The following is a 14270-nucleotide window of genomic DNA, read 5'->3' on the forward strand; positions in this document are numbered from 1 at the left end:
ATAATTGCAGTACAAGCTTCCCCCACCCCCCCCAACCCTTCAGTATTTGCACAGCCGATTACATAATAATAGGGCAGCATGAACAACAATGGTAAGGCACTCAATTTACCAGACTGAGTAGCATCATGGTTTGAATGTCTGCTCTAAGTGTTGGAGGTAGGAGGTTCTGGGATGGTACCATTCTCCTGCAACTTCAGAGTTGCCAGTTTCCACACCAAGCCTGTGGTCACTATTGAGGAACTGAGTGCTCCGGTCAACCCTGCAGTTTTGGAGCATGCTCCAGCAACCATCAAGGAGCACATGGTCATTCTCCTTTGCCACACCACCAGCGTTGTAACTTGCAATACAAAGTCCAGCGATGAGGCTGTGGGCACTGTAACCATGAACCAGCCACCCTAAGTCCACAACGTCTTGCAAAGTCAAGGAGCTTATTGCTATTCTGGTTCACAGTTTCAGACCCATGGAGAGAAACATGTCTCATAACCATTCTCATCAGTGCCAGTCAATGCAATGAAATCCCCCAAGACTAGAAGAGTTTCTTGCCTGTGGCACTAGTCAACTAGACTCGAGCGCAGCATAGAATGCCTCCTTTACAGTGAGATCACTCGCCTCAATCGGAACGTAAACAGACCAGTGAAATGACAACCAAAGAGTAACAAATCAATAGTCTCATAATACACGCATTGACTGGTGTTACCTCAATTATCATTGGAGTCAGCTTATTGGACACAGCTACGGCAACTCTTTGGGCATGGTAACCATCAGAGCGACCAGAGCAGTAGAAGATGTAATCACCTGCCATGATCTCACAACTATTTGGTCTCCGAACCTCAGAGTACTGCAATACTGATGTTGAAACGCTTGAGCTCAGATGACAGCAGAGACAGGTGATCATCCTCTCTTTGGGATAGGACATTCCAGGCACCCACCCAATGGGACCACCTCAGGTGAACTCAAGGAGACCGCCATTTGGAGGACAACACCTCAGCACTACCCAACCTGACCACACCACTGCAACTCGACCAAGGAAGGTCACCCCATGCTTTTCCTCCCATCATCAAAGAATGGGGGTCCTGAAGGATTTGCCCCAATCCCATCATCCGATGAGCTGTTCTGCGAAGTGCAGCTACATAGGAGGTACTCCCACGAGCGGGTTTTCAGTTTTCTTTGTGTTTTGCGGATTTAAATGTTTTACCGTGGCCGGAGTGCAAATCCTACAATCAACCTCCTAGAAAAAAGGTAATAACTGCAGGACGATGTCTGCAGACACAGTTGGGCACTAGATATGGGTGGCAGTTGGCTCAGAAGGAGCTCCTCTGCCCTTAACCATCAAAGTCTCTCACAATGGTTCCAAAACAATGGTTCAACGATGCTTGCTTCATGCCATTTTCACAAACCCTCCATGTTTCCACGCCTCTCAAACAGGAGGTTTTACACTACACCATCTTACCCTGACTATCTTAAAGGTCAACACTCACCACCCTCAGGGTGATGCATATGACATCTATCTATCTATAATTCCAGCAATCTCTGTGTCTGTCACCGCCATTTCTCGACGACCGCCGGTCCGATCTCATTGAAACTTGCCAGGAATATTGCCGGGGACCCGCGGATGTGCCTTTTCGAGGTTCGATATCGATCGGACGGGCGGTTTCCAAGTTACGGCCATTTTACTGCTTTTTCGGTGTTGAGAAGGTGTATATATGGCAGCTGAAGGTGTCGTTCCACCTTCTCACCTTATGCCAATTTTTTCCCAAATTATTAATACCCGGACAACCACCGGTCCGATCGGATTGAAACTTGCCAGGAATATTTCCGGGGACCCGCGGATGTGCCTTTGAGGTTTGATATCGATCGGACGAGCGGTTCCCAAGTTATGGCAACTTATGTCGACCAATGACAATACACGGTGCTATGACATCACAATTAATGTTTATTTATTTATTATTTATTATTTATTTGCACGATTGACGGTCCAATCTGATTGAAACTTGCCAGGAATATTGCTGGGGACCCGCGGATGTGCCTTTTCGAGGTTTGATATTAATCAGATGAGCGGTTCCCAAGTTACGGCCATTTATCTGTCAACCAATGACAAGACAAGGTGCGATGACGTCACAATTAATGTTTATTTATTTATTATTATTATTTTTTTTGCACGATTGACGGTCCGATCTGATTGAAACGTGCCAGGAATATTGCTGGGGACCCGCGGATGTACCTTTTCGAGGTTTGATATTAATCGGACGAGCGGTTTCCAAGTTACGGCCATTTATCTGTCGACCAATATCTGCGAGGAAGGGGGGACGGGAGAGGGGGGATGAGAGTGGGGGCGAGAGAGGAAGGGCGAGACTCGGGGGAGGGAGTGGGGAGGGGAGAGAGAGAGAGAGAGAGCGAGAGAGGGGGACGGGAGAGGGGGTTGGAGTGGGGCGAGAGAGGAGGCGAGAAAGAGAAAGAGGGGGGAGAAAGAGGGGGGAGAAAGAGGGGGGGAGAAAGAGGGGGGGAGAAAGAGGGGGGGAGAAAGAGGGGGGAGAAAGAGGGGGGAGAAAGAGGGGGGAGAAAGAGGGGGGAGAAAGAGGGGGGGAGAAAGAGGGGGGAGAAAGAGGGGGGAGAAAGAGGGGGGAGAAAGAGGGGGGAGAAAGAGGGGGGAGAAAGAGGGGGAGAAAGAGGGGGGAGAAAGAGGGGGGAGAAAGAGGGGGGAGAAAGAGGGGAGGGAGAAAGACGAGGGGGAGAAAGACGAGGGGGAGAAAGACGAGGGGGAGAAAGGAGGGGGAGAAAGAGGAGGGGGAGAAAGAGGAGGGGGAGAAAGAGGTGGGGAGAAAGAGGAGGAATAGAGGAGATGATGAGAGGGTAAGAGAGAGAGAGGGGGAGAGAGAGAGGGGGAGAGAGAGAGGGGGAGAGAGAGAGGGGGAGAGAGAGGGGGAGAGAGAGAGGGGGAGAGAGAGAGGGGGAGAGAGAGAGAGGGAGAGAGAGAGAGGGGGAGAGAGAGAGGGGGAGAGAGAGAGGGGGAGAGAGAGAGGGGGAGAGAGAGAGAGGGGGAGAGAGAGAGGGGGAGAGAGAGAGGGGGAGAGAGAGAGGGGGAGAGAGAGAGGGGGGAGAGAGAGAGGGGGAGAGAGAGAGGGGGAGAGAGAGAGGGGGAGAGAGAGAGGGGGAGAGAGAGAGGGGGGAGAGAGAGAGGGGGAGAGAGAGAGGGGGGAGAGAGAGAGAGAGGGGGAGAGAGAGAGGGGGAGAGAGAGAGGGGGAGAGAGAGAGAGAGGGGGAGAGAGAGAGGGGGAGAGAGAGAGGGGGAGAGAGAGAGAGGGGGAGAGAGAGAGGGGGAGAGAGAGAGAGGGGGAGAGAGAGAGGGGGAGAGAGAGAGAGGGGGGAGAGAGAGAGGGGGGAGAGAGAGAGGGGGGAGAGAGAGGGGGAGAGAGAGAGGGGGAGAGAGAGAGGGGGAGAGAGCGAGGGGGAGAGAGAGAGAGGGGGAGAGAGAGAGGGGGAGAGAGAGAGGGGGAGAGAGAGAGGGGGGAGAGAGAGAGGGTGAGAGTGGGGTGAGAAGGGGGTGAGAGGGGGAGAGAGAGAGGGGGAGAGAGAGAGGGTGAGAGGGGGTGAGAAGGGGGTGAGAAGGGGGTGAGAGGGGGTGAGAGGGGGGTGAGAGGGGGTGAGAGGGGGTGAGAGGGGGTGAGAGGGGGGTGAGAGGGGGCGTCACAATTCAAGAGAGGGGGAGAGAGGAGGAGGCGAGAGAGGGGGTGAGAGAGGAGGGGCGAGACTTGGGGGGAGTGAGGGGGCGAGAGAGAGGGGCGTCACAATTCTTCTTCACTTGATATGACATCACAATTGATGCTGGAGACCTGAAAATGTTTCCCAGGTGTTTCCCAAGTTATGGCCATTTATGATACGGTTGGTCCGATCGAATTGAAATAATGCCCCAATCCAGTCATCGTTTACGCAGCTATGTGCCCGCCCCTACGGGCCCGTACTAGTACAACTAAGCCAAACAGGTCATGTGTACAAGAATAAATGTACGCTACCTGAATCACACTGACCATTCTATCCTTACAACAATCTAGCGATGGACCCCACCCCCCTTCCACATAACAATAACATGAAGATTGCTCCTAAATATTGGAAATCATCAAAGTAACAAAAGGAGAAACAAACATAAAAGGTTCAAGGTAGAACAAACTCGAAAATATAATTACACACGAATGTGTCGACGTACATGCCTCAATCAGAGACATATATATATATATATATATATATATATATATATATATATATATATATATATATATATATATATATATATATATATATATATGTATATTAGCCCACTATGTTTGATATCAATTAAAGGTCACATGAAAAAAAAAATGTAAAAAAAAAAATTGAAGCAATTAAGTTTAGCAATAAAATGAATTAAAAAAAAAAATTTGTATCAATTACATTTAGCGATAAAGTGTGATGAGACCTTCAAATATCCTCCGCCTATCTCCTCCACCACCACCTCCACCAGAATCTTCCGCAAACCGGTCGTCTCATCTCCAAGGTAAATACACTTTATAAAACCAGTTTATTTATTTATATTCTATTTTATTATCTTTGTATTCATTATTTATTGTTTTTAAATGCATTTCTCATTTTTAAAACAACATAACAAAGAAATTAGGGTGTTTTTTGGGGGGCTGGAACTGATTAATGGTATTTTAATTAATTTCAATTGGGAAAATTGTTTTGATATACGAGCAAACCGAGTTACGAGCTCGGTCACAGAACGAATTAAACTCGTATGTCAAGGTATTACTGTATATATATATATATATATATATATATATATATATATATATATATATATATATATATATATATATATATATATATATATATATATATATATATATATATATATATATATATATATATATATATATATATAACTAGAACGGGCACTCATAGAGAGCAGATACCTTCACCACCGCTACTGTTTTGTTCTTCGCATAAGAGTGTGGGGAACAGAACAAGGAGCATTTTGGTGCTGATTTCATACGAATCGGATAAGAATTGACTGCGTTATGATAAAAATACGCACATCTGCAAGGTCGTGACCCCCTGACCTTTGACCCCCAACTGCCAGTAAGGGCAATTACGTCATTGTGTCAAGTTGCATATCACAAGATTGGGCATTAAATTCTGAACATTTTGGCATTAGTTTCATGCAAATTGGATAAAAATTGACCGCGATATGGTAAAAAGACGATTTTGACCTTTTCATGACCTTGACCTTAACCTTTGACCCGATTGCTCCCAAAATCTAATCAAATGGTCCTTGGCTAATAACCAATCATCCCACCAAATTTCATGCAATTCGGTTTAATACTTTTTAAGTTATGCGAATAACAAACAAATAAATAATCATTGGCATCTCCCACAAACATATTGTTGTGGTTGACGAAATTCGCAAACCACCATTCAGGTCCCTTAGGTGAGATATCTCTGTAAGTATATGTGTAGTTAGCCCAAACCCGTTGTTTAGAGGGAATAAATGTCATTCATTCGGGCTGCGACCCTTTTAGATAGCCATTTTTCTTTTACTATCTTTATTTTGGACCAACCGCCATTACTACCACCACAACCACCACCAACCGCATCTCGACAACCACAGCCACCTTCTCCAGAACCGCCTTCACAACATCCACCTTCTCCACAACCACTCTCACACACCAACCACCAACCGCAACGCCGCTTCACAACAACAGCAACGCCAACAGCCACGACCTTTACCGTCACAACTCGCCCTCGCAACCATCGCATCACCGCCATTCCCGCGCCGCTTGTGGGCACCGATACTGGACTGCAAAAACACCAGCCTTTCCGAGAAATTGGATCAAGAATGATTCACGCCCACTTCTGTTCCGTCCTATCAGCGAGCGTGGGGCGATTTGGCCCCGCCTCCAGGCGCGTCGGAGTATAATCGCTATATCCAGATTCGCGGATCAAGAATGATTCACGCCCACTTTTCCTTCGTCCAATGGGCGAGCGTGGCTCCGCCCCCGAGCCGTTCCTGATCCAAAAATCTGCATATGATTTCTCCTGTCGGACTATAAAGCACTGAGCGCGGAGCGAATCGAGGCAGTTGGGAAGAGTTGGAGAGTTGAGTGTTTCGGAAGAGTTGGAGAGTTGTGGCGGTGGCGAAATCAGTCGAGAGAGTGTCTGTCGGGGTCCGGAGAGGCTGGAGAAGCCAAGAAGCTTTGTGGAGGTCTGCGCTCGTGTCAGAGTTGGGGAGCTGCGGAGAGGGGAGGCCGGGAACGCGGTCGAGGTCGCAGTGGAGTCGCTCGTCGCGGGACCCAAGCCAGCCAGATATCCTCTTTCCCCCGAGCATCAACAACCCCCCCGTTTCCCCCCGCGCTGAGATAGTGTGAGAAGGGGGCCCCGTTCCCACCCCATTCCAGGCAGCGCCAGCGAGGCCCGCGGAGTCGGGGCGCGGCCACCATTTTGCGGCTCATCACCAGACGGGTAGGCTCGACGCGGTCTCGGCCCCAGGCCCGTCTGCCCCCTTATCGTTGAGGGTGGCCCCTTTTTCTTTTGCTTTGGAGTATATGTGTTGTCGGCGCCGTCTGTGAAGTAAAACTGTGTAAGTGTTGCCGTGTGCTCGCGTAGTCGGTAGTAGATCTGCATTGTGTCTCTTTTGTTGCATTTGCTTTTTGTGCAGAATTGTCGTGTTACTTTTACATTTGCTTTTGGTGCATAATTGTGGTAATTGTATATGTGTGCTTTCCGTTTGCCGCGGAATAAATGTGCTTTATGTTGAACTGTTTTTCCCGTTTCGCTTCGTCTTTTCTTTAATTGAATCTCCAACTTACTTCACGTAAAGGGTTGGTCGTGGGCTAAATACGCCCGATAATTAATCGGAACCGTCGAGGTTGACGATAACACCGCTCGGTTATCCCGATAGTACGGAACGGGTCGCTTAAAGTGGCCCGTGTCCGAAGTGCGATCGCACGGTCTACCCTCCGTGTGGGTACTTAGGTAGGTCGAATTTGGCGAACAACCCTATCCCACGCGGGGGGCCGATTGGCACGATCGTGGTGAGGCCGAAACGCCCACCCGTAACTAGTTCCCGGCGTTGGTCCGAGAGGGTCACGACGGGATTGTCCGTCCGGTGGGTGACGTGCCGCGATTCGAGTTACGTGGCCGCTTGCACGCCGGCGGGCGCGAATCCGCAACAATATATTTTGGTACTGATTATAATGCCAGGATTTGGGACATTTTCTTTTAAAAACAAGGGTAATGACGTAATTGTGTCATGTCGCCAATCACAAGATTGGGCAATGAATTCTGAACATTATGGCATCGGTTGCATGCCAATGAGATCAAAATTGACCGCGCTATGGTAAAAATACGAATTTGACCTTTCCGTGACCTTGACCTTTGGCCCGATCGCTCCCAAAATCTAATCAAATGTTCCTTGGATAATAACCCATCATCCCACCAAATTTCAAGCGATTTGGTTTAATACTTTGAGTTATGCGAATAACAAACAATCACACACACATTCACAAATAAATAAATAAATAAATAAATACACAGCGACCAATACATAACCTTTCGACCAATACATAACCTTTCGCAGAATGCGAAGGTAATGAGATGTCACATTTGAGAGTAAAGAGTGACAAGTGGAAGAGAGATGACATCAGATGCTTCCAACTCAAATTCTGGTCTGCAAAACTATTTTTAAAGGTCACATGCCCTTGGACCTTTTGAACCCAACATCGAATCAATTCATCTTTCTTTTTGACTCCATACTTGTGACACGTTTGGTTGAAATCCCTTCAGTGGTTAATAAGTTACCATGGTAACAAAACACCCAATAATGGATAGACAACCTGAAAATAATTCCTCTGGCCTTTGGCTGCAAAAAAAAAAAAAAAATAACAATAAGAGGAAGAAATGTGACAGTGAAGAACAGGAAGGGAAGATGAATTTGCAGCAGCAACAATGCAGTGGGCAAGTTCAAACGATCACAGCACAAACAGTAATAAGCGATTGTAAAGATTGAAACACACCCCTAATGGCAGCCACGATCTGAGGCTCCAGGCCTTTGCGAGGATCGTCGAGGCCTCGCTTACGTTTCCCATTGGGGAGAGAGTTGGCGAGTGTCCTGTCATCGAAGAAAGCTGCCACGAGTTTGCGGAAGAGCAGGCTTCCCGAGCGCGTGTAGTGAACGAGTATCTCTTCCAGCTGTGATGTGGCGATGAAAACGCTGTAACCCTCTGCAAGCTGGACGGCTGGCTGCACAAATGACATCAAAAGCAAACTATTCAAAACAAGATCGTTTGTTCACATTATGTGAACATGATGCCCATCATGTCAAAATGAGGACAGACTTAATGTCAAAAGAAACACACATACACACCTCATCTCCATTGGTATGACCAAGGGCATAATATGAGCCTTGATGATGGTGCACTGACGATCCTGTGGCAGTGTTGGGCGCTGATACTGTGGAAGTAGGAAAGGGTGGGAATTGGGGGGGGGGGGTGGGGTGGTGATGGTGCAACGACGAGAACAAAACCCAACTATTTATTCATTTTCAAATAGGAAATGGAGTAAGTTTGGCAAATGCTAAAGAATACAGAATACATAAATGAAAAGTGATTTAGCTCAGAATTACCTTGGCTTCTGCTGGATGATGGTTCAGAGATTTTGGATCCGCACGTCACATATTCGATGCGAGGAAGCAGTGGTCGCCCAGAGGAGGGCAATGCCACAGGGGTTGCCTTGGTCTCAATGGGTGTCGATCGTGCTGCAATGCCATCATTGTAACCATACTCCAGTCCTGGTCCACATTTTGAAGCAAGCGGACCTTTGTGGTCAGTGTCAAAGCCCCTTCCACGGCCTAGCCGCTCTAATGTTGTCACGCTCGCCTGTGGCTGATGGGTGGTCACAAGAGTAGTGGCTGGCTCAGAAAAGCCATATAGGCTTTGAGGGTGACAAGTTGCACCTAGTGATCCCCGGCCCTCTCTCGGAGGCTGAAATGGAGGTGTTGGGTGCACATGTGAGGGCATAGCATAGCGGAAACCGTTCGTGACACCACGGGGAAACTGTGGTTGAGGAAGTGTCGTGGAAATTCCATTCGTTGAAGGTAGGGATGGCCGCAGGGTCAGGCTGGGTGGTGCATTGCCAGGATTTGGAGGTGGTGGATTGCAGCAGGTACTGGTATGCTTGGCAGGTCTGTTGTCTAGGCTTTCTTGACTCCCTGTTCCAGAAAATCATATCTATTCAGACTTCATGATTTGACAATCCAATGGTTGTTCAGTATTGTGCTTTCACTCATAAGCCTTTCCTCCCCACTTGCCTTATTTGTTTGAGGCTCCCTCTATTTTATCCTTCAACCCCGTTGTTGCCCCCCCCCCCCTCCTCACTCTCTTTCTGCTGTTGCCTCCTGATCCATTTAATGTCCTCGCTATTCCACGAGCCTTGACCTTGTACACAAAAACGTTCTCTCTATACTATAAACATTAAATATCCTATTGGGAATCTTTTGTAAGAGGAAGAGTTTTGGGATAGTTCCATGGTGAAATTTCACATTTCCTGGACGAGTGGACTATGTATTGACTACATTACCAAAATTTTACTCGTATCAACTCCCTCAAGTCTTATCTGAGGATTTGAAATACTCTTCTTTCAAGAAGATGAATATAATACACTACACATGGTGCTTGCTATTACCCAATGGTTGGAAGTTTTTTTTTTTTTAAACACCCAAATTGGCTCAAGTAATTTTAATTTTATATTTGCATGTCAATATCATGTCTTGTATTTTACAATGATAAAATCACAAGTTTCGAATTACAGGGTAAACTGTTTCGAATTACAGGGTAAACTACATGTCATGAAGGCAAAAGGAAGTCACTTAAGTGAGTGTCATTTTGGGGAAAAACATAATCGATTTAAATTTGGAAAACCATAGTTCATTGTATTTTGTGTGCAGTATTAAGAAAGACAAATAAAAACTAGAACGGCACTCGGTAGAGTGCATAGCTCCGCCAGAATGAACAGTTTACGTTTTGTATCCCTCTGATGGGCCGGATCTGGATTCGGACCTGAACCAAAATCGAATCGGCTTGTTCTCGTCACCTGACCAATTCATCCGTCTGACAAACCACTGCCTTGATTTGTCCGCAATCTCCTAATGCCTTTACATTTCATATAAAAGTAAATCACTGCTTCTTAACGTTCTTGTAAAATTAAATGCACAAACTCATCCGTAAGCCAAAATGGAAAATTAGGAGAAAAGTGGTGGGGTAGGGGTGGGGGGAGGAGAGACAGGAAAATAAGCCATATATTTAATTGCTATATTCACATTGTACATACTTAATACAAGATTTCAATTTCAACTATTTGCAAAAATCTACCCTCAACATCAGCTTTAAACATGATATTTCATGCTACAACATTCAGTCCCATCATAATATATGGGATGCACTGTATCAATGGCATAACATCACTCCAGTAATTATGCAACCAATAGAAGGAATTCATGATTGCACACCAATAATTACACAAGTGATTCGCTTGCTGGACAAGTGTGTTTGTCGGTAAGCAGAAATGTCTTTCTTTAGGCTTGTGAGAAAGACAATCGCAACACTATTTCTAGCCTCAAGATATTTGTGGTAGTGCAACCCACTTTTTCAAACATATCATCTACTTTTGTTCACATTTCTAAATTTGGAAAATATCCCGACTCGGTGTTAATGAGAAATACGTGACCAAAGATTAAATTTGCATGTGATGAGGTCATTCATGGATCATCATTTCAAGTTAATCTTTGAGGTTATCAGTATGAGGATGGTGTTGGTTGGAAAGTTCTCTTGGCAATGTTAACTCCATCACCAAGTACCAAATTAGATTTATGATGAGAGCCCCAATTTGACCATATCGAGGCAATCACTGCTATAAATTTACAGGTTTGCAATTTTCTTGCAAATTGTGCATCATTTTGCTGGTGGTTTTGTGAGATCATCTCTGAGGGATATATAAGAGCTCAAGAGAGGTTTTGTGCAAAAGGGTAATTGAAAATTTTCCACTTTAAGGAAGCATGGTTTAGATTATGGAGCAGATTTTCTTCATGAATGAAAGTCTTGAAAGAGTTACCTTTTTAGGCGGCAAACTAGCTTCCGAGTACGACTTGCAAATATTCCACAATCACAGGCCAAGTTAAAACCGAACACATCACTGACCTGTATGGAGTTCCATAAGCTCTCTGACGACTCTCAGCTCCGCAAGGATGGACTCAAGCAAGGGGGTGCACGTGCAAGAACAGCGATTGGCAGACGCTGCAAACGTTTAAGACAAGCTTCAAAGGAAGGTCCACAGTGCTTTGCTTTTCATCTACATCCATATATCTACAAATTATTCCCGATATTATATCAATGAAAAGATTTTTAACAGGTGTGTGTTGCAATTAATTGTTATGGAAGTCAAATGATAAGCTTAAAATGGCAGGTAAATGGGAAGCATATACAAGAATAAAACAGCACAAAAACAGAACAAACTTTAAAAGGAGAACTAGTATAAAAATATACAGTCAGAGATGGGGAATCCCCCACCATTGAATGAAAAAGGTCATACATATTCCAGATAATGAGGGAGGTGAATTGGAAACAAGACACCATTTGGTCATCATCTCGAAAAAGTTCCCCAGGGGTGAGGAACGTAGTAACCAAAAATAATTGAAATCAGATAAGCTGTTTTCCATTTATTACAAAAAACATTTTTTTCAGGATGGCCACTCCAGTCGGTCATCTTGGATCCGGCCATGCCCAAAATCAATAGGGTTCTTCCTTTTCAGGTGGTACATGTGTGACCCAAATTTCAAATCGATATGGCGAACAGTTTATGAGTTATTGCACTCACAGCTATAAATGTTGACGCCCGGACGGACAGCTGGACAACCTGGGTGACAACAATATCCCCCTTCCGCCACGCGGCGGGGGATAAAAACTAGTACTCGTATAAAAAAAAAAAATCACCTGCCAAATCAGATATTTAAGAATCTCCTGAGCACACTGGGAAACACAATTACCATGAATAAATAACAGGACGACAACAGATAATTCAAGGGTCAATCCATGTCAAATCAATGGAAATTTATTTTTTTAAATGCTACACCTCCAAAGCACACTCATTAGCCTTGTCGAGAAATAAAAAGCGTTGCATAATTTCAGGTGTAGAGGCAAAATAGCTTTCGAGATATTGCATGATAAATATTTTTTGCGCCCGCCTCATGTAAAGGCGCTGTCACACCTTGACGATTTAATCAGCGTATGTCGACTTGTGGAAAAGTTTTGTATACGTTAAGAGCACGCTGAAAAACACTGCCATACGTCGTAGTACGCTGGCTTTCATCGTTGTACTTTGCGGTTGTCCTCAAATTTTAGCATGCTTGAAATTTTACGACGTATGCCAGCGTATGACTCACACGTTCTGCTACGCTGGCCATAAGTTGAGGCATGTTATGCGATCGTTGACACACGTCGACACACGTTCCTTGTAAGTTACTCATAAGTCGAAACACGTCGAGGTAATGATTAGCGTACCTGAAACTTATTTATAACCTACGAGTAACGTGTTGTAGGCACATTACACGATCGTTGACACACGTCGAGGCACGTTATGCGATCGTTGACACATGTTGAGGCACGTTACTTGTAAGTTACTCATAAGTCGAAACATGTCGAGGTAATGCTTCGCGTACCCAAAACTTATTTCTAACCTACGAGTAACGTGCTTTAAACCTACGTGTAACGTACCTCAAACGCATATTGACGTATTTGATTGAAGTCTTCCGGACGACCACAGAACATACTGAACGTGTTTCTAATTTACAGCTACCATATAATGGCGTATTGGCAGCGTTAAAAACAACAACTTCCAATATTTCGTCACGTGCCATTACGTCACGTCCGATTGCCTCTTCAGTTTGCTCATGTCTTATTCTTAGTTCCTCCTCTGTGAATATTTTCTGTTTGAGGATATTGTCACGTCGACGTCGAAATTTAAAAGCAAATGTCAGAATATATTTTAAAATTCGTGATAGACTAAAAAAACAACAACAACAACAACAACAACAACAACAACAACTTCAGATATTTCCTCACGTGCCTTCATGGAGCCAAGGAGAAAAAAACAAAAGAAAACTGAGAAAATAAGTTTCGGGTATGCTAAACATTACCTCGACGTGTTTCGACTTATGAGTAACTTACAAGGAACTTGTGTCGACGTGTGTCAACGATCGCGTAACGTGTCTACAACTTATTCCCAGCAGAGCGGAACGTGTGAGCCATACGGCGAGTACGTCGTAAAATTTTCAGCATGCTTGAAATTTCACGACGTACCACGAAATATGACAGCATACTTCATCATTTTTCAGCGTGCTCTTAACGTATACACAACTTACCCATAACATATTCGACGTGTGCCAGCGTTTTAGACACATTTTTCATAGGTCGGCATACGCTGGCTAAATCGTCAAGGTGTGACTGCGTGGTTGACACTTTCAATTTTCAGGCGGTTATGATTTAAATTGGCGTGCGGCAGGTTTTTAACAGGCTACGCCACGAGTTCGTCGGCGAAGCGTGCAGCGTGCTATGCCTAAGTTAAACTATCGTTGGGCATAGGTTGTGAACGCCGACAACAGGCTAAGCATTCGTTGGTGTAAGTTATCTATAAGACAACGAAACGTTTTGTGCCCGTTACTAATATGTTATGCATACGACCAACACGTTATGAATACGAACATAACTTAAAAAAAGATCAAAATTTCAGCGTACGCCAACGTTTTACATACTTTTTTTACGTTGCCATTGCTGGCTAAATCGTCAAGGTGTGACAGCGCCTTAAGACGATTTTATCCAAAACTGATCCAAAATCCAGTCTTAAAGATTTTACTTGAAAATGAAAGCTGAGAAGTAGCCCTATCCACCAATTATATGAACGCATTTAATTTCAGTTTGACTACATTCTGCACCGAAGGTCACCTTCCTCGACACAATAATGGACTTTGATTTTACCCAAACTTCCTCTTTTGCAAATGTACTTCTTTTTTGCAACAAAAAGAAAATAAAAAAAAGACAGTGGCCCCAAAATAAGATACAGTGACTTGCAATGGTCGGATTGTGGTAGTACAACTCGATTTTTGTGATGAAATAGTTCCAAACGAGATACGGAAGTATATGTTGTACCTCACTGGAGCATCCCCATGTCAGACTCTAAAGCAATCCTTCGCA

General features: G+C 45.0%; 1 protein-coding gene across 3 annotated transcripts in view; it reads right to left on the bottom strand.

Annotated features, from left to right (window-relative positions):
• BEND7 (BEN domain containing 7) overlaps positions 1 to 14270 on the bottom strand; it is a 69668-nt gene that overhangs the window by 10937 nt on the left and 44461 nt on the right. For 2 of the 3 annotated variants that reach the window (XM_085898233.1, XM_085898231.1), the window contains 4 exons: positions 11223 to 11318; positions 8654 to 9238; positions 8396 to 8481; positions 8046 to 8271 (listed from right to left, as the gene is read on the bottom strand). In XM_085898233.1, coding sequence (XP_085754359.1) covers positions 8046 to 8271; positions 8396 to 8481; positions 8654 to 9238; positions 11223 to 11318 — 993 coding nt within the window. The remainder of the gene's footprint in view (positions 1 to 8045; positions 8272 to 8395; positions 8482 to 8653; positions 9239 to 11222; positions 11319 to 14270) is intronic. The other variant, XM_085898232.1, reaches the window with a different exon arrangement.

This window comes from Eptatretus burgeri, chromosome 10, assembly GCF_056783735.1.
Source record: "Eptatretus burgeri isolate ZD-2024b chromosome 10, Ebu_testis_v1, whole genome shotgun sequence".
Taxonomy (NCBI): Eukaryota; Metazoa; Chordata; class Myxini; order Myxiniformes; family Myxinidae; genus Eptatretus; species Eptatretus burgeri.